The sequence below is a fragment of the Anarhichas minor genome, unplaced genomic scaffold, assembly GCF_050575085.1.
Source record: "Anarhichas minor isolate MPS153535 unplaced genomic scaffold, ASM5057508v1 ptg000018l, whole genome shotgun sequence".
In the NCBI taxonomy this organism is placed as follows: Eukaryota; Metazoa; Chordata; class Actinopteri; order Perciformes; family Anarhichadidae; genus Anarhichas; species Anarhichas minor.
Window position 1 is genome coordinate 5,619,594 of NW_027466464.1, and position 20,591 is coordinate 5,640,184.

General features: G+C 46.7%; 2 protein-coding genes across 2 annotated transcripts in view; one reads left to right on the forward strand and one right to left on the reverse strand.

Moving 5' to 3' along the window:
* Positions 1 to 489: 489 nt before the first annotated feature.
* LOC142953020 (gamma-aminobutyric acid receptor subunit alpha-5-like) lies at positions 490 to 15,469 on the reverse strand. Its single transcript, XM_076095084.1, has 7 exons — positions 15,452 to 15,469; positions 13,857 to 14,077; positions 9,606 to 9,688; positions 5,567 to 5,710; positions 1,787 to 1,939; positions 1,332 to 1,552; positions 490 to 908 (listed from the first exon to the last, which is right to left on the reverse strand). The coding sequence occupies exons 1-7, from the start codon at positions 15,452 to 15,454 to the stop codon at positions 612 to 614; spliced, it is 1,122 nt and encodes a 373-aa protein (XP_075951199.1). The 5' UTR covers positions 15,455 to 15,469; the 3' UTR covers positions 490 to 611.
* LOC142953019 (gamma-aminobutyric acid receptor subunit beta-3-like) overlaps positions 3,311 to 20,591 on the forward strand; it is a 48,454-nt gene continuing 31,173 nt past the window's right edge. Inside the window, exon 1 of the mRNA XM_076095081.1 lies at positions 3,311 to 3,462. Coding sequence (XP_075951196.1) covers positions 3,311 to 3,462 — 152 coding nt within the window. The remainder of the gene's footprint in view (positions 3,463 to 20,591) is intronic.

Below are 20,591 nucleotides of genomic sequence, written 5' to 3' on the forward strand. Positions count from 1 at the left end.
CCACACAGTGTGGAATTAAGTACATTTTTCTAAATCAACTTCTCAAAATGCATTCTATATTGCAAGCTGTCTCAATAGCACGAGCCTCCGAGATAAGAATATTTATTAGGCAATAAATAAATTTACGCAAAAAATCAATCAAAAATGCCTACGTTTGTTTCATTTAAAACCTCGAGTAGTAGCAATGAAGCGCGCTCCCACCCTTTAAGCAGTGGCTGACATGTACATGGCCGGTATTCAAGACAAAGAGGAGTCCGTGGTTTCCTTTTGAGGACAGCGTCATGCAAACTGCAGCAGGACAGATGAGAAAAAAGCAAAAACAGCCGCCCTCTCGTCGACATAGTCTCGGGAGCAGCTTCGTTTGTGATCGAGCAGTTTTTTTTAGGCCATGAAAAACAGGAAAAGGGATCGGTTGCAGCCTTGCATCCATTCAAAGTGCTTGAATTAGATAGTTGAGTATAGTTTGTTTTTGTTCTTCAAGCGCAGATATTTGTGTTTTATTTAATTTTTTCAACAACTCCTTGTCCTTTTAGTCTCGCACATGAGGCTCAAACTTAATCCCTTACACAAACTCTCTGTCTCAGAAAAACAAAACAAAACAAAAAGAGAGATTACGTTGAGGTCACACCTTTCACCACCGGTTCTCTGTTCAGGTACGTGGCCCAGTAGACGAGGTTGAAGGTTCCGAACAGCACGGGGAACACTATCCGCGACATCTTGTCGATCTTGCTGACGCTGTTGTAGGTCTTCTTCGGGTCCACCATCTTGGTCTCGGAGGCCCGGAGCTGCACCGACGTCGTGTTGGAGATGGTGGAGATGGACACGTCCTTGGTGAGGTTGGGGGTGTAGTTGACGCCCGCCGAGCAGACGTTGTTGGGCTTCTTGGACAGCACCATGGGGTCTCGCTTCTGCAGTGGGACAGATCGCACATCGATTAAAGCAAGAAACGCATATAATAATCAGGATATGTAAACAGTAAACAGATATATTTAGTCTCTCTTATTAAGACAAGAAGCTTGATACCACTTTCATGTCTGTGCAGGACAGTTACAGAGACAGTTAGCTTAGCTTAGCATAACGACTGCAAACAGGGGTCAATAGCTAGTCTAGCTCTGTTCAAAGGTAACAAAGTATGCCTTCCTACTGTGAGCTTTAGAAGAGACATTTTTTGGACAGAGCTCGGCCGGCTGTTTCCCTCCGCATTTATGCTAAGCTAGGCTAACCATCTCCTGGCTCTTGCTACGTATTTAGCATACAGACATGATAGGGTTATTGATCTTCTAATCTAATTTAAAGTACACTTGTACTAAATATAGTCACGTAGTGTCCACGGGCCGTACCTTCGGGTGCTGCGCCTCCAGAGCCTTCTTTCCGTCCCAGGCCCAGCTCCTCTTGGTGAAGTAGTTCACCGTGGCGAACTCGATGAGGGCGGAGAAGACGAAGGCGTAGCAGACGGCGATGAACCAGTCCATGGCCGTGGCGTAGGCCACTTTAGGGAGCGAGTTCCGGGCGCTGATGCTGAGGGTGGTCATGGTCAGCACAGTGGTGACCCCTGGGTGCAAACAAAGGCCGGGACAAGTTTTAAATTGAGTTTTCACAGTGCCGCCTGGGAACGAGTTACGGTCTCCTCCTCGCACAACAAAGGTGGGCGCTTTAATAACTCTTAACTGCCAGCCAAGGCGGTGGTTATTATTCTCCCTCGTGTGACATGTGCACGACCATAATGTAATGGACCAGATAAATAAATTGTTAAGAAGTAAATCGGTAAATGAGCGGCTTCACTCACCAAAGACGGTCCTCGCGGGAACCGATTCTCGGTTGAGCCAAAATGACACCTGGGACAGGATTACGGTCATGAAGCAGGGCATATACGTCTGGATGACAAAATATCCAATCTTCCTCTTCAGGTAGAAGTGGGCCATCATCACTGTGTACTGCCCTGAGGGGAGGCAGAGGTTTAAAAAGGATATCAAGTTAGAAACAAACAACAAACACCACGTCTGCTTCAAGCCCAACCACAGCAAATATTGTCCACGCACAGCGGAATTATGAATATGTGATTTGACCTCCTTACAGCACCACAGGTAGTGGGTTAGCACACAGGATGACATAATCGTCACCGGTGAGGGAATATATATATATATATATATATATATATATATATGAACCCAACTTCAATTCCATTAGCAAAAAGCTGTGTTAATTATTGCGAGGACATGACAACAGACTATCATGTGGTCAATGTCTGGGACAAGACAGTCAGAGGTGAATTTTGTGAGAGAGAGAGAGAGAGAGAGAGAGAGAGAGAGAGAGAGAGAGAGAGAGAGAGAGAGAGAGAGAGAGAGAGAGAGAGACACGATATTCAGTTAAACAACTGAAGATTGCATTTGAGGCTTTAAAAAATCCTCTCGCCAGCAGCGGTTTGTGACCGCAGGCGCTGGTAAACTATGAAAAAACCCAATGACTATATTCCACACACTAGGGCACAAAGTACACAGGCTCTCTCTCCAACACACACACACACACACGCACGCACACACACGCACGCGCGAGCAGAGTAATACATGAGGCTTTCTCCGGGCAAAATCGGATTTTTGAACCTCCCTAATCCCCGGTTACAATCTGCATTCTGCCATCAGTGAGGGAAAGAGAGGGAGTGTGGAGGAGAAGAGAAGAGAAGGGGGGGGGGGGGGGGGGGGGGGTGAGGCTTCCTGTCCTGGGATCCTCGCAGAGCCCTAAGCTCCGCCCTGCCAATCCAGGCACCGATGACCGCACATACACAACCTGAAACACGCATGAAGCATGATTTTCTAACTGCTGACACACACCCTGAAGCCACGGAGAGGGACACTCTGCTTGTCTGCTAATCACTGGTGGGATGGAGGGGGGCCAACCGTGTGGACATTTTCTGTCTTTTGCGTTGTCTTTTGGTCGTCCGACAGCCGTCTGTGGAATAATGACCAAACGTTCTTGACGGGACTGGCGGAGAAATGCAGTGCGGGTGTCCCGGCGTCCACCGACAGGAAAAGTGAGGCAGACTTTAGTTTGTTTCACAGGCCGCTCCGTGCCGAAGGGGGGCAAGCAGCTAAATACGACACTTGTGGGCCTCCGGCCATGCCTCGATCAGGAGATCCACGACGCCGCTAAGTTTCTCACCGCGACCCCATCACCTGGGCCCTCTGACGCCCTCATGACTCCAGGCCGTCTGGCTCACAGCAACCCCGTGAACCTCTGCATCTGTCGGAAACATCCGGACACAACCCGGCGCTGCCGACCTGGGACGCCCCGGGCCCACCTTTGCCCTTGATGCATGGATCCCGACAGGACTGGGGGCAGAGGAATGAGGAGGAACATGTTCCTCTGGTGGATCTTACTGCTTTTCTCCCAAGGATTTGTATTTCGCAACGTCCAAGGGGAACTTCCTTTTATCTCGGGGAACAACGCTGCCATGCTGGTCAACTGGTGAGTGGGAAATGAATGTCTTTTTACCCTTTATTCTTTAAAAGCTCTACAAGCTGCACGTAGAGATGCTGCCATCTTCTACTTTTAGAGTTATTTCGGGAAAGATATCCCTTTCTGAGGCGGTGGAAGTCACATCCTCAACGATGTCTAGAAACCCGTGGGGCTAATCTCCTCCCTCGTGTCCTCAAACGGGAGTGTTGTCTAAGATTAGACGTGCTAATTAAAGGCTCACAACATCTCATCCGAGCAATATTCGGGAAACGTGAGGTTTCAAAAAGATCTACGCTCATTATCAACAAACAAAAGGTTTCCATTGGGGGCCGGACGAACAGGAGAAAGGCCGGGCAACCGCTAAGGGACTGCTGTCTGTTTGCTGATTTCAGGTTTACGAGTGCTTCATTACTTTGTCTCGACCCAATAAGGCAGCAGGTGGCTGTCAGACTCGCTTTAATCAAGCGAGGGAAGGAACCGTTAACTCCGGGTGACTTTTATCAGGGCAAAGAGAACGCCGCACGTGCTCGCGGCAAAACGCACTGATTCTGGGGACAAGTGCTTCTTCAATTGTTTTATTGTCTAGGTTCCTCTTTAACTTGCATACAGGAATCCCAAGTATTGTATGATTTTCATTCACAGTCACCAGAAGACATTCAGCCAACTTTTTAATCAAACTGGTGAAACGTGTTAACCGACCAACCATCCAGCAGGTGAACCAGCAATACCAACCAACCCTTTAACCCTTTGCTTAAAACCATAAGCAAGGTTCCAGTTGTGGCGCTAAAAAAAAAAAAAAAAAACAGGGGGAAATCCACACTTTTAATAATTATTCTACTAGAAACTGGGGGGGGGGGAGGGGGGGGAGAGTGTATTACAGTTCCGTTTTACATAAGAGTATTAAGCAGATGCCTTTCAACGCACCCCACCCCCATGCAACCCTACGCGTCAGAGCGAGGCTGTCCAATCCCAACATACAAACGGACACACACAGATATATTTTTCTATCTTTGCGAGGACCAAGCTTGCATCTGAAGTCAAACTGTTTCCATTACGCTCAACTTCTAAATTGAAAGCCTCCAACCATACCTCATGAAATCCACCTTATTTAAAATTGTCCCGAAATCGAACCCACAGCTGAATGAACCAAGCTACCGTCAAAATGTCCTGGTCTTTCGCCACCATTGTGAGGACATTCGGTACTCGCATGCCCACAAACACACAGACACACTCAGCGACAGCCAACCAACCAATCCCTCACTGATCTGTGATGTCATCTTCTTATGCAAAAGCTGATGGGTGGTTGGGATGGAGGGATTAACCCGAGGTCTCAGGTCTCTCTCTAACTCTATGTGTGTGTGTGTGTGTGTGTGTGCGCGCGCATGGGCTCAAGCGGGGATAAGTGTTGTTTGACAGGGCTGTCCGGGCCTGTAGACAGCTGGTTGTGTGAGGGATAGGCTACTCTCCTCCACTAGCCTCCACTCATTGACTCTGATCTCCCACATTTACTCTCGGGCCCCGCACGGCCATCTCCCCTCGCGGGCGTTTATCTTCTTCTAATCTCGAATTAGTTACATCACGTTATATTCGGTATTACACTTATCGGGCGCCACATACAGTATGAGAAACCAGCCTGTGATATGAAAAGTGGGCGACACGTCTGACCTGACATCAGATGAAAATGCTGTTTGATATTGCGTGAAATTGGGAACATTTTGATTGACAGTAAAAAGTCAAATGAAATGATATTTCCCCCCGTATGCAGACATGAATAAGACAAACCAAGGATTGGTTGTTGGATGCATCTACAGCTGTGATATTATGCCACAGCTGCAGTGACTGTACAGAACATCATGCATTGCTTTTGAGTGGACGGCGCTACAGACGTCTCCTAGCAACTGCTCCCTCCATCAAATGAAATTGCATGAATATTCATATTATTCAGAATCCATGCAGTTATACTTTCCTTCACAGAGTGGATTCATTATACTGACCCTCCTACTACTTCGACTACCCTTCCAGTATTACATTTCTGTTTCTTTTCTTTCTTTGTTAGAGCTATAGATGTGTATTTTTTGTTTCTTTATCTATAGACACACACAGACACACCCACCTCTGCTTGTGTGTATGTCCTCTGTGCCGGCGTTTTGCCCAATGAGGTGGTACTGGTTGAGTCTGGAGCCGTCCTCTGCCACCACCACGGACTTGGCGGCTCCCTGAGTCCACGTGTAGACCACCTCTGACACCGGATAGGCATCTGAGAGACACAGAGAGAAGGATGTCTAGAAACGAGCTTGTGAATATAGAACTCGACGTGTTCATTTTTAACATGCAAACATCCAAAATGTGTGTTAGACCAAGAAACTACAGTTTGTTCCCAACCCTGCAATGGCTCATATTATGTGCAGCCGCTCATGTGCTGGTGCAGAATCTTTCCAGCACTTTTTGATTAGACTGCAGGCTTAAAAAAAACAAAAAACTGAATTCCCCTTGCATGCATGCCTGTGTGTGTGTGTGTGTGTGTGTGTGTGTGTGTGCGGATATTTGAGTGTATTTTTGTTTAAACCACACTTCTGGGTCAGAAGTGAGCTCCCCCGTCGGCAGGAACCAGACCGAGTCAGATTAACCATCATGTGTCGCATCAGCCTGATGAAAAGCAGAGCTCAAACGCCGTAGCCTCCCCTGCTATTTCATTTATTCATGATGAATCCTGCACAAACACTGGACATCGATCTACCAGCTGGCCTTGTGTAACGCGGCTGTTTATCCGTCCAGCGGATAGCATCTTAACTTGAGCGTTTCCATTCTGGGCGCTGCCTTGGCGGCTGCATGCTGCGGGACAATATAGTGTTTAAATGTGGCCACTGTCAGGCCAAACGCCAGGGCCTTGATTGTCGGGTAGTTGGATTGCAATAAGGGATTATAGGGGAATTTTAGTACGCAGGGTAGGAGCTAAAGACCTTGGCAGGCGAGCCGGTGCACCTGTGCCAACTTCTCTACAGGCCACGCTTTAATGCTTCGCTGCTCCCGTCTTGTGTGCTCGGCAAGGGGGAGCGACAACTCAGCCAAACTCATCAGCGACTCTGCAGCAGCTCCACGCGCTCCGAGCGCGGCCCGCCGGAAATACCGAGGATTTCACAAACCCAAAATGTGTTTTGTTTTTTTCATACAGTTACCGACAAATGAATATTCAGCGCGTCACGCGTGTCGGTGTCGGCAAAGCACTGCCACGGGGGGTCGCTTTTGACGCGATGCAACGAGAGCTGGACAATCAGACGTGAAGGTGACTGGTGTGCTGAGATCCTCATAGCTAAACAACAAAAGCACTTCTACATCTTCCAAATCCAGGCAACTAAAACGACTTACTTTGTTAATGTTGTGACAGTTCAAACAATCGTGAGATAAACCTTAAGTAACATAAAAATGAACCATACCGTCTGAACATACAAACAAGTATACAAGCCAACAAAACAAAAAGCAATCTCAGCTAATGTCTCAACTTGTCAGGAGAGTATAACACATGTTTGTTGCTGTCATTTTCTTTGTGATGAGAACAGTCTTCAGAAAGCCAACTTCATCTGCAGGTGGGAGGCAAGAATTTGGGCCACGCTTTGGCTTTGGAACAGCCTCGGTCCTCCCTTTGACCCTCCAAGTCCTAAACTGATGTCGGCCTTTCGTTAAAGCGGAAATCCTCATCCTGAAAATGCGTCCACGCCGGGATCGCAGGCTTCTCTCTGCTGTTCATGAAAGCTCAGGTTTATTGATGCGAGCCATTCACACAGGCCGCAATCTGAGGCTGCGAGCGGCTCCGAGGAGGAGAGCAATCATGAAGCGATTCACTGCTACATGTGTTCAGCGGGGACCATTGTGGGTTTGAGGGCCGAGACAAGATGACTCATTATTGTTTTCCCTCGGCTCGCGCTCGCAGGTTCTGTGCGCCTCGCATCGTCATCGGCATTCGGGGGAACAAGCAGTTTCTAAACATCCGCCGTGCCGTAAACAACAGCTCTGCAAAGTTCCGCATGACTCGTCTTTTTTTTTTTTTTTTACATCTAAGAGCTGTCGATTATGGTGATCATGCGGTTATTTCGGAGAAAGTCGTGCTCATCGTCACAGAGGTCTCCGACGCTCGCTGTTAAAACGAGTGCAGTTTCTAATGCGTCTAACGCCCATAGATATCTATGGTAAAGTAAGAAAGAGCAGCCGCTTTCACTTGGCTCACCATTAACCGAGTACCACACAGTATCACTCGCACTCCTCAGTGTGCATGCATGTGAGGGCTGTGTGGCTGGAGGCCAGGGCAGCAACTAAATTAGGACACAGGTACTGTACGCCAGAAAGGGCTTAAAATGAAGACATTATAACTTTAAGTGTTTAAGCAGTTTGCTGTCCAGCCTGAAAAGGCCTTTAACTCCTCGGACCTTAATGGCTTCTGTGGGTACTGAATTATCAAATCATGACATTCTGAAGTAGAAAGACACTCGGGGAGTCCAGACCTCCGCCGAGGCCCAGTCCCCTCCAGAATGGAATGGGTTCTTACTCGGCTCACGCTCCTGTACATCTTTCCACCGACTTTCCTGAGAAATCATGCGGACAAACGTACAAACAAACAGAACTGAAACCACAGCCTCGTCTGCGTAGGAAATAAAAGGAGGAGGGGATGGAGAGATTTGGTGGCTTGAGGGATTAATTTTGCCCATTTTTCATCACACCGGATGTTTTCTCCTTTCATCCCCCCACGGATGTGCAACAGTAAACAGTGGATACAGTCAGATTACTGGACTAAAGCAATGTTTGTATCCATTTTGTTTTTGTTTTTTTAGGAAACGACATTGTCGTCTTTTGTGTCATCACATGATTGTGCAGCTCCAGCACATTTGCTGCAGTGTGTGGTGGAGGTTTAGCATATTCGACGCAATGCCACCTGAGGACAGAGGCTAAACCGGGTGGTGGTTAGAGGACTCGGCGCTAACGAACGACGAAAGAAAAGATCTTCTCTCCACCGGGAAACTTCACCTTGTGAAAACTGCAGTGTCACCACCGACACATTATTCCCATTATACACTTACACCTTTCACCTGCGGGGCTTCACAGCCCGGTCGATTATGTTAAGAGTTTGCCATGGGAAGGCCTGACAGCCGCCTTGCGCTGTAATCGGATTGCGGTTCGAATGTGCTTCCTTTACATAGTGGGTGTGGGTGGACGGCGTCACACAGGACTCTGGGGATAAGAGCCTCATCCTTTTAGCCCAAGAGGCTCCCGAAGTGTGGCATGTGGCCAGCTCTGTCTTTAAATATCCTCTGGGCCACTCAAGTTTATATACATGTCCTTGCTGCTAGGACAGGCAGACAAGCCGTTCCTGCGAAGAGGGCGTCGGGGAGATCCCTTTCCGATCCGACCTAATTGAGCGTTTGGAGAACGAGCGCGAATCTTCTCTTGTATCAGCGGCTTCTACCTTTATTTTCGAATAGACGAAAGAATTCCCATCAAAGAAAGTGGCTGGAAGCAGAGGCCCACACTGTGAACTGTGACCCAGGAGCATGCAGCTCGGGTGAAGTCCCTTTACGAAGCATGCGGGTTGACTCAAATTGACTGTGACTGGTACTGTAAAACACACAAGTGATTTGAACCAGGTCTGTTCATAATCCTCTCTGGTAGGTCTGACCTGAGGAGGGTCCTGGAGCGGCCTTACTGTATGCTCATCTTAGTTAGTGCATGTGCACCTCCTCAAACTCGAGGCTTTGATTTATCAAACTTCAATTATATACATACATATTAGTTTATGCATTTATGTATTATGAGTTTAATTCATTAGCACAATTCATATGCACGCCGTAGACTTTACTTCTCTTGTGCTACTGTTACAATAGCTTAGCATTTCCACTAAGCTCTTCAACTTGACAATTTAATGTGAGGAAAGCAAACTCTGCACTCTCCAGCAGATAACGACCCGTCGACGGAATCCCTGCGGCAGCATTCTATCAATTAGCCAAAAAATGATTCCTAATTGTTCTAAATGAATCGCTCCAAATTGAGATTAAACCTTTGTGAAACTCATTGCGTCGGACTCGGCGAAACTGGGATTAGCGTCTAGGGAAGAGCGAGATAAGCGTAAAGAAAAGTAGACATTCGGGAGACGGGATTATACTCACAGCTGCCAAACTTGAGAGGGCAGGCGTGTGCGTCCATGGGGAAGTCCTCCAGCTGCATGGGGCACTCCGCCGATATGGTCAGTCTGAGGTGAAACACACACAATACACCCATTCACCACGTGGCAAAGTCTTACTTTAGCCGTCGTCCACCTTTGACTATTTAACTGGGCATGTAGATCTCTGATACAGAGCACTCTGTGATTACAGGAAGAGCTACACTTGCTCAAATGACAGGGCACCAAAAGCAATTAGGAGGGAGGTCGCAGCGCTGCCATCTTTTAAACCACAACCATTAAACAATCTGAGCTAAGGAGAGAGGTGGAATGAACTTCACGGTTTCATGCAAGACACTCGCCACACCAGTATTACAGTGGCAATGCTACCACCTGGTGGTCACACAGCTTCTGTGTTATTTGTCTCTCCATTGAATATACTGCGGGCAAACTCTTTAAATGACCCTTGGGACAACCTCTCACACTGGTCTTTTTTCATTTTCTTCACATATGAATATAAATACGTAGCTATGTCTCCTAATGGGCTTTACAAATCGAATTCTTTACCAGTCACTCACGCCATGTTGTTGTCATTTTAGCTTCTACGATGGTACCTCACTCTCTCACTGTCCTGAAAGAACCACAGGATTAAGTGAATCAAGCGTACGAATCAAGCATACATCATAATTCCTCCTTTTTTTTTTGTTTTTCAGCTACCTGCTCCAGATTGAATCAAGTCCCTCTGTGTATTATTGCTCATTGCATGATGATGACCAGTAATACAGTGATATGATGATGTGGATTCACTGAACTTAACGGGGCTTGATGACGGGGAAGCAGAGCACAAAAACACCTGTTTATTACGTTAAAGGAGGGTTTTCAAAGTCTGTTTAAATTGCTATCCATTCAAACATACTGTTTTCATGAGGAGTGGGTGTATTTTTTGTGTGTCTCATTTGCGGTGTCAGTCGGTAGAAGATGTAACGCCGGGCGCCACTTCGCCGAAGTCCTCTGCAACTTTTTATGGGGCTTTCCGGCTGGTGGCAGCCAACAGACGGAGACGGTAATGGAGTCGAAAACGACGCCTAAAAGACAACAGTGGGGAAGAAGGCCGAGGCAGCAGCCGAGGCCTCGTTTAGTGGCCCACGTCCTAATGAAACACAAAGAGCCCTTCGCCCATGGCGGCGTTGTAATAGAGGCAATGACTGCTGCGGCTGGATCGTTATTAAAGGACCATAAAAGTAAGACAGGAATTACGTCTGCTCTTTGGCGATGTACAGCTCGAGTAGCTCCCGGCCACTTTCCATTCCCTCAAATTAGCTCTCAGAGGATAAAAAAGGTTGGAGACTCCGGCCTGGAAGGTTCCTCCAGCATTTCGTGTTCTGCTTTAACCATTCAGGCATACAAGCAACCTCCACGTTAGCTACAGTATCATGTTAATCACTTTTCCTTCACTGATCTGTATCATAATTTGAATGATAAACTGTGTCACCGAGATGTGGCAGAATCCTCCTGGGTCATGTTTTTTTTATGCTCCAAAGACCTCCAGCATGTACGTATCCACCGCAGGAGGTTTCCCTCATGTATCATGAAAGCCAACGAAGCGTAGCAAAGTGGGATAAGAGGCCACCTCTGGTCCCTGCAGAGCCGACTGTTTTGGGGCCGCAGCTTGCTTTCCACATCAGCGGCGGATTATCCAACTGCATCGTTGCATCTAACACAGCTGAGGGACTGTGATTGGAGGAGAGGGAAGGGTGTCTTTGGGAGAAATAAATGAGAACATGGCTGTGGGCTATTATGCCATGTTCTAGTTATTCATGTGGCCTTGCCCCATTAGCAGGGATGGCTGTAAAGATGCTCGCTTTTAATTTGGGGTGTGATTAGTGCTAGACAATGTGTCCCTCTAAAAGAAGACGATGCATCCCCATTGCAGTTATAATTCAAGTATCGGGGGTAAAATATCAGCTTAGAGTAAGCCCCGTGTTTCTGTTCAGGCCAGTGTGGACTGACTGGAAAGCGGTACATCACAGCGGCAACACGGGCAGAAACAGACCCGCGTATGCACCTTTGGCCCCTGTGGGAAATCTAAAAGTTTCCGATACGCCTCACCTTGCAGAAAAGTCGAAGAACTTGGACGTCGGGACGGAGCGGGAAAGGGCTGAGTTTTGAGTTCAGGGGCTTTATGCCGTATTGACCACTTTTTTTTTTTTTCTTTTTACAATCTCCAAACTTGTCTCGCATGCAGTCGGTCTCATGGGAGCCGGGGTTATACAATATACCCAAGGTGTGAAGAAAAAATTAATAAATAAATGTACCAGAACATGAACATGAATGTCATTATAACTCAATACAAATTGTCAAATGACTGCATAAAAGCCAACCGGCCTAAAGGCAACACTGGGAGCATCAATGAGAATGGCGACTCAACTGTACCTAATGATAATGATGCGTAATGCACTCACTCTGTGGCGATACAGAGGATTCAACCAGCTGATGGAGCCGTATACGCTGCAGCCCATCTGCTGTAATGGACCGCCATCAAGCTCCGCGTGAAAAGCGGCGTTTTACGAACGATCCGCGGAGACAAATGCATCGGAACCCGCTCCTCCTGTGGTGCTTTTCAAATGAGGGATGAGGCGCTTTCATTGACGCCCGTACGTGGTGCGGAAACGGTGTGAGGGAGGACGCCATGTTTGTAATGTGACATGACGGCGTGTCAGCGCCTGAGTGGAGCTTCCGTGTTGGATGTATTGTTTGTGTGTGTGTGTGTGTGTGTGTGTGTGTGTGTGTGTGTGTGTGTGTCGGTGTGTGTTTTATGCAGGAAACAAAATGAAGCGTTGCCTGTGGTTGAGCTCCGCTGGTAATGACGAGCACAGCGCCGTAACAATTAAGACGATTAAAAGCAACCTACTGCGGCTTCGTTTCAACTGTGGCAGCGAATCTGAAGCCATTTTTAGACTACGGAAGCGCGAGCCCCCTCTGTCTCTCGTGCACACTCGTGTGTGCATTTTCCTTGCATACAGACACAAATACGTGCATAGATTTCCACAAAATGACGCATATGGAAATGGAACGCGCGCACGTTGACGCAACGCCTCGCTCGTTAAGCCTCGAGGTCAAAGTTGATTAGTGCAGACGGCGTGCTTGACACGTGTGTGTGTGTGTGTGTGTGTGTGTGTGTGTGCGAGCGTTGGACTCGTGTGACAAAGAGGTGACTGTAAGTGCTGTACTTCTTTGTATATATATGTCAGTGCGGTTGCATATGGATAATCTGTTATCCATCCAGCATTGTGGCACCGGTATCAGATAGAGTGCTCTCATCCGTGATGCCGTCACTCTTAAGTCCTGCAGCTGCAGTAACTCCTGAGGATAAGCACAGAATTATCCTAATTCTATGGTGCAAAAGGTCACAGGGAGCCCCGGTGGTTACGCTGCCGTTCCACTAAACAAAAAAAGCTATTTGCATCTCAATTTAACATCAATTTGTCCTCAATTTTTTTAGCTTTTTGAGTTGTAAATATCTTTGAATTCAGAGTGATCACCATCTGGTTGATGTCCTGTTTCTTTCTTCACCACCACATTACTGCCAACTATAGTTCAATGCAGCGCTGCCAAAAACTATAGTTCACAATGAGGCTGCTCTTCATAATGGATGATCTCCCTCTGCAGTTTCTTCTCAAACCTCTTCAGTTAAAGAGACACCTCCTTCTGGTATTCACAATTCTCATGAATATCTTAATATGAATTTAAAAAAAACTCAATTTAAAGGAGAAAGAATAATTTAAAGAAATACTTGCATTATTTGCCACTGACTTTGCTCTTACTGTACTACAAATCAAATACCAGTGATTGGCCACTGGGTGACACTATTTCCCTACAGTGTGGGTCACATACTGAGGGGTTTTATCATTGTGTTTTCTCCCTGAGTGCAGGGCTGTATTGTGTATTATGTTGGCCTTGCTAGCTGTTTTTATTTTATTTTCATTTTGATGTTCTCTTAAAAACCTTCACTAACCTCTAATAAAAGCCGTAGGGCACATAAATGGGAGGTGTCCTCCATTAGTTTAAGAATACCGGCAAAGAAGCTCAGCGCTGTGCCGGCAAGTGTACTTCTGTATGGGTAGCGACGCGTCTGAAGTGCCATCAACCTTGGTCACCAAGTGGGTTTACAACTATTCATAGCTCATTATTATGTGTGTTTTAAAATGTCAAAGGATTACACGTGTGAATAAATCCCCCCCAGAGTGTGAGAACCTACCTCATGGTGTAGAGCAAAGTGCCGTCGTCCTTCAGCCTCAGCAGCTTGTTGGGCGTTGTCATGTTGTGAGCGATGGACTTCTTGCCGTTGAGGAAGAAGGTGTCGGGGGTCCAGATGTTGCTGGCCAGCAGGTTGTTCAGCGGCAGCATCTCCATCGGCCCTTTGAAGCACAGACGCTCGTCCTTCCAGCTCTGACGGAAGAAGACGTCTATGGTGTATTCCTGAGGCGGGAGATAAAAAAAGAGAGGTTTCTTTGGGGTAATGGGGTTTCTTTGGGGTAATGGGGCTTCTTTGGGGTAATGGGTTTCTTTGGGGTAATGGGGCTTCTTTGGGGTAATGGGGTTTCTTTGGGGTAATGGGGCTTCTTTGGAGTAATGGGTTTTCTTTGGGGTAATGGGGCTTCTTTGGGGTAATGGGGCTTCTTTGGGGTAATGGGGTTTCTTTGGGGTAATGGGGTTTCTTTGAGGTAATGGGGCTTCTTTGGGGTAATGGGGTTTCTTTGGGGTAATGGGGCTTCTTTGGGGTAATGGGGCTTCTTTGGAGTAATGGGTTTTCTTTGGGGTAATGGGGTTTCTTTGGGGTAATGGGGTTTCTTTGAGGTAATGGGGCTTCTTTGGGGTAATGGGGTTTCTTTGGGGTAATGGGGCTTCTTTGGGGTAATGGGGCTTCTTTGGAGTAATGGGTTTTCTTTGGGGTAATGGGGTTTCTTTGGGGTAATGGGGCTTCTTTGGGGTAATGGGGTTTCTTTGGGGGTAATGGGGTTTATTTGGGGTAATGGGGCTTCTTTGGGGTAATGGGGTTTCTTTGGGGTAATGGGGCTTCTTTGCTATTTCCTCGTCACATATCAGAGCTTAGAATAAGTACATTGAGACAGGAAAAACTTGCTCCTTTGTCAATCGGCATTAACTGATCCTCCTTTATGCCTTCATAAATCCACCGACAATTTGCAGGTGATCAAACATCTGCGGTGCAGAACTCCGTCATAAATCTGCTCGTATGCGAAATATCGACCCCGCTTCGAGCCGGGGAAACAAACAGACGAATGAGACGAGAAAACTGCTGTTAGCAGGCTGACATAGAGGCTTTTATGGACCGCAGAACCATTCAGGGTCTCTTGCCACATTTCATTAATCAATCGTGCGCCCTTGTCAATACCGTCTTCCAGTCAATTATAGGAAAGTGGCAACTGCTGTGTCAAGAGTGTGCCAGGGATATTGCCGGGTGTAATAGAGGATTTAATGAAAGAGGAGATTTAATGCATTTCGCTATCCAAGGGGAACCTTATATAGTTCATAAGAGAATGGATTAATAAAGGGAAGAGTCATTTGGAACGAGTTGGAATGGGCCAGCCACGTTGCATTAAATCTCAAATGTTTCATTTATCACACATTCATTTGGTCTCGTTTACAAGGAACCGAAAAAACCCAATCTTCAAAGACGCAACGAAAGTGTACTTCCAGGGATCAGCATGAGCATCGGCAACAGTCTCATGAAATGTAAATATAAGTTTCCATCTAAAAATACCCACAGTAGCCTGGGTGGGCTTTGTGTGTGTGTGTGTGTGTTTCTGCGGTGTTTGCCGCAGATGAACTCACCATCTCCGTATCCGACACTGGGCCGAAGCTGGTGACGAAAATATTCGTCTTGATCTCTGTGACGTTCTCTGTTGAGAGAGCGCAGGTGACAAAACGTTGAAGTCATTAAAAAGGCAGTGAAAAGGATCAGTTTACTGAATTTTAATTGGGCAATAGGACTGATAATCTGGTTTATTAGATATCTGCAAGACGATATCTTCCCCTGATATGTGGGACGTTCTTCCCTGACCACAGCCACAAAAAACGGCTCACTGGCGCAACTAACAATAAGTTTCGTTGATTCATCCACCGATTACTTTTTTTAATCTAATGTTCAGTCTTTAAATGTAAAAGAACACTGTAAAAATGTCTCTTGTCTGACCAACAGTCCAAAAACCTAAAGATATTCAATTTACTGTGATATTAACAAAAATAAAACACCCACATTTTATACGAAAGAAGCTGGAATCAGAGAATTATTATTATTTTTTAAATGACTTAAACATTTAATTGATTAAAAAATAATTAACAGTTCATTTTCTGTCAATCCACCAATTGACTAATAGTTTTTGTTAAGATCTTAACAAAAATTAAGTTTTGAAGAAAAGCTGTGTGCTTATAACTGAGGGGGGTTGCAAATAGTCAAATCTAAAGCTATTAATTTGATATTGAGCAATAAAAGCAATATTGGCATTTCAAAACCTGCATCAGTTGAATGGCAGCTACAGAATAAACCCTGTCTCAGTATTCCTGTGAATCCACACATTTCCGTGATGTTCTCGTGCCATGCGCTCCTTCTGGAGATGATGTGAAAAAGGTAACACATCATATCTGCCACTTGTACCCGCAAAGCCAACTGAATCTCCGCTATGCATATAAATGCGGTCCTGGCGAGCCGGGATTGGCCGTGCTGGTGGAGAGCAGCTTGTTGAACGCTGAAGGAAAGGCCTGAATTTTTTTTCTTCTTTTCTGGAATGTATTTATAGGCCCTCTTGTGAAGGGTAGCAACCGTTACCAGGATGTGAGAGCAGGCTTTTGCCATGACACACCAGGCATTCAACATGAAAAAGCCTCGTTTCCTACGGGGGGGAGTAATGAATTATGGGACAGGTATGTACATGGGAAACAAATTGAAATGAGGACAAAAGAAAGAGCTGGGATACAGTCAATAGAGACCGTGGAGGTGGGGATGGATAAAAAGAAACACTTTTATGTCAGTGGCCCCTTAGAAAAAAGAACTCTCCATCTTTGAATGGCAATTTGTCAGCTCTCAAGGTTATCTCCTGTTGCCAGGGTGAAGAGGCGTGAATAAAACACCACAGCGTGCTGGATTCAGGCCTGATGGATTCATTCTCCCGACCATGGCGGCGTACAAGACAAAAGGCCGCGTGCACTCATGATCCCGGGCCACGGCCGAGAAGGAAACACGCCGCACCTGAGGACACGTGTGTGCGCTCACCTGAGCCGACGGGTGTGTGGAAATTCCACATCTGCTCTCACAGTTTCTACCCTTGTATCTGCCAGTATCGCAGCAAGTTCCCATGAAACCGCAGCGGGATGTAGAGGCCTATTAGTAGCATTCAGGTCAGCGGGTTATGTTAGCATGCTGGGAGGCTCGACTGTGACATTGTGATTTTAGAACGTAAGATCACTGTGTTGCTTTCAAATAAAAGGCTCTGAGTGGTGCCTCCACGACACATAAGATCGCCAGCAAACCTCCAAGCCCCGGCCGGAGCCTGTTGTCGTAGCCGTCCAGGAGCCCGTCCAGGATCCTGGTGAAAACGGTGCTGTTGTCGTTGGCCGCCGCCTCCTTCTGGGCCTCCGTGGAGGACAGGCAGCGACTAGGAGAGGAGAGGACACAAGGGAGCAAGTGTGAAAGAGACTCCAGGGAGGAGGGACATCCTGGCGTTGGTTACACTGCAGGACGTCGAAACGCGACACGGCTATTGTGATTGATTAGCTCGCCGCATTAAGGACGGGCTTGTTGTGATTAATTATTGAACATAAGTACTGCTTACCAGTAGAGATAATTAAGGCTTTGACATGTGATCCAAATATAAACAAATGAGTCCCCCCCCCCCCCCCCCCCCCCCCCCGCTAAATATGGCAAGAAGCGAGGCTTCATGTGTCGCTAGAAAATGAAGGGAAATCAAAATCTTATTTTTCTCACAAAGAACATTGTGTCCATGCACAGGGACGAGCAGGGAGTGACACAGAAGAAGGTTACAAGCTGGATTTTGAGCATGGGATCTAAAAGCCATTGATCTTCGAGAGTGGACTATTCCAGTGATTTACTGACAGCGTCGCCGCAAAGATCTGCTTCGCTTCTCTTGAGTGCAGGACCGCCACTTAAGCAACGATGTAGGAGAGAGTGCAGATCGGATATGCGATCAAGAGAGGAGGGCAGAGCTGGCAGGAAATATATATGAAAACATATAAGAGAGGCTTTTACAGAACCACAAATCAGGATTTGTGGTTTGCAACAGAAACTGCTGACTGAACATTCTCGAGCAAATGGCAACTTTAACACATTTTGCTTTTATAATAAAAGCACCAAAGCCATATTCTTTAAGCAGCTTTATTTAGGGGATAAATAGCATTCCACTTTAAAGATGCCGTTTCCCAATTTGTTTAGCTCCTAGTTTACCTATTTTGGCATCCAAACAGGAGCAGGAGGGAAAGGACGAGCCTCGCCATGACTGAAATTCTGCTCACTTTGTTGTTCAGAGCTGGAACACATCCACATACAGAGAGAGAGAGACAGACACACACACACACACACACACACACACAAAAGAACAAGATAGCATCAGAAAAGCACCACATTCCATAGCCGCAACACAAATAACAGTTACGTTATCCTCTTAATGTGATAAACTCAAAAGGTCTAGCAATCTCAATAAGGCGCCCCACACAACTCACACAAAGAAACCCCGCTGCACACACACACACACACACACACACACACACACACACACACAGAGAGAGAGGCAGACCATTACAGAAAGCACTAAATCAAGCGGCGGGACAATCTCTGCTCAAACGAGGCTGTAACTCTTTCACATCCGAAACATCGAACCTCACAACCTCAGCAGACACTGTACGGAATGGGAGATGGTAGAGAAAAGGACATTCAAATATGGGTGATATTTCCTGCAGTGTGATCCCCATTGTGTGAGCTCCAACTGCGTTTGAATCCAGCGCATTACAATTCATACTGCCCCCCCCCCCCCCACCACCTTTCCCCAATCCTCTCCTCCACCATCACCTTTTTCCACACTCACCATCACCAAAAACATGAATCTCATTCCTATTCGCCATGCTGTGTCTAATTAGAAAAAAAGAGAGGAAAATAGGGGGGGGGTACCTGAATGCCGATCCATCACCACTATAATATTTTTTGTGGCTTTCTCTCTCCCCCCCAAACAGCGACTGGAGGCTGGGGGTCTCTGTCGGAGGTGTTGAAACTGAGCGATCACGGGTTCAATCACCTAATCCCCTGCTTGTCGGCTGTCTCCCCGCTTTCTTCTTCTCCACCATGCGCTGTTTCTGCTCTCTCTCTCTTTCTCTCTCTCTTTCTCTCTCTCTCTCTCTCTCTCTCTCTCTCTCTCTCTTTCTCTCTCGCTTTCTCTCTCAGTCAGCGGCTCCCCATCTGGCGTTGTTGTAGTAGTCGGTCTGGTCTTCTCCTCCAATAGGCTACACCGCCTCCCTTTCTCTAGTGCCTGCTGCACCGCGTCTCCTGCATCGCCCCCAGAGGTGTTGCAGCAGCGGCGGCATCACACGGGCTGCCTCCCCGGTCGTATCCGCGAGCCCCGGAGGAGACTGGGTTCACTCCACATCTTCTCCGCGTCTGTCTCTCGCTATGTGCCGCCTACTGTCGGTGCGAGAGAATGGAGTGCTGCAACAAAGGCTAATCATTTGATAATAGGTGCTGCCCATTGGCGGGCTGGGAGGAGGAGGCGCACTCGCGGCGCGACTGGGGAGGAGGAGGGGGGGGGGAGATGTCAGATGTTAACAAAATCAGGTGCGGGTTTTGAAACCCTGTCGCTGAATTCAACGGAGAGAAATGACGCTCTTTCTATAAGGGTATATTGGTGCTTCCTAAACTTTTTTTGTCAACCCTTTTACACCACCTGCCATGTTCCAAATGTGTTCATTTGAAAACAATTGGCCGTTATCTAACACCATCAATTATATAAAGATATAACGTTTTCAACCTATTTAGGTCGGTCATTGCAACCATTTACCCACGACTTTAGGTATATGTTAACCATTTATCCACGTGGTTTAGTGACATTTTAGCCGTTTTGCATGACTTTTAGCTACGTTTTCCAACCGTTTAATAGTTAAAGCTTATTCATTTCAACCATTTATCTGATAAGCATTCAGCTGTTTATCCATTACTTTCAGATAACTATTTTAACTGTTTATTCTTTACTTTTTAGCTTAATATTTCAGCCATTTACTCATTACTTTTGCCTAATGTTAACTATTCCAAACACGTCCTTTTTATCAAACAGTTTAGACCTCTCCGCTGGCTTGTTGTCACGCGCGAGTTAGGTCTATTATTTCTATCTACTCTAATAAGCCGAGCAAACAGTAACTACACATTTATACCAACCAGAAGCCTGGTTGAGAATCACTGGGACATACAACGACAGAACGTCAGACTAAAATAAGATTACCACAATAACCAAAAAAAGAAAGTGAGATCTGACGCGCACAAAAAGCAGCGCTGCTGTTATTACGGTGTCACGGAGGAAGAAGAACGAGAGGGGAAAGAAACAGCATTTATTTGGTTTAATTCAACTCAGTATTCTTTGTTTTTATTTATTTATCATGAATTAGCATACTGTGGGTCCCGTTAACACACCAGTTAAGCCCTCCTCAATGAAGTCTCAACCCAAAGTCGTTATCATCCTGACGGTTGCCATAAGAGGGTAGCCGAGTTCCATGTTTCGTAGACGGATCATTAGCTTCTGATGCATACCTCTCTTAATCCGCCTGGAGGTCCGCTCTGTGGACGGGGCGCGTGAGAAACACCAGCGGCACGAGGAGGCTGACTTTCAGTACCACGGACAGCTCGTGACCGGTCGCACGTGGGAGAAGTGTTGCCTTGAGGGGCTTTCCCCCCACATGGTTAGGTTTTTAGGAAAAGAGC

What these genes read in the sequence shown, in the direction of transcription:
- LOC142953020 (XM_076095084.1), bottom strand. An exon ending in CCCTCTCAAGTTTGGCAGCT is followed by an intron (nt 5,711 to 9,605) that starts GTGAGTATAATC and finishes TGTGTCTCTCAG; the next exon opens with ATGCCTATCCGGTGTCAGAG. An exon ending in AGCACCCGAAGGTACGGCCC is followed by an intron (nt 909 to 1,331) that starts GTGGACACTACG and finishes GTCCCACTGCAG; the next exon opens with AAGCGAGACCCCATGGTGCT.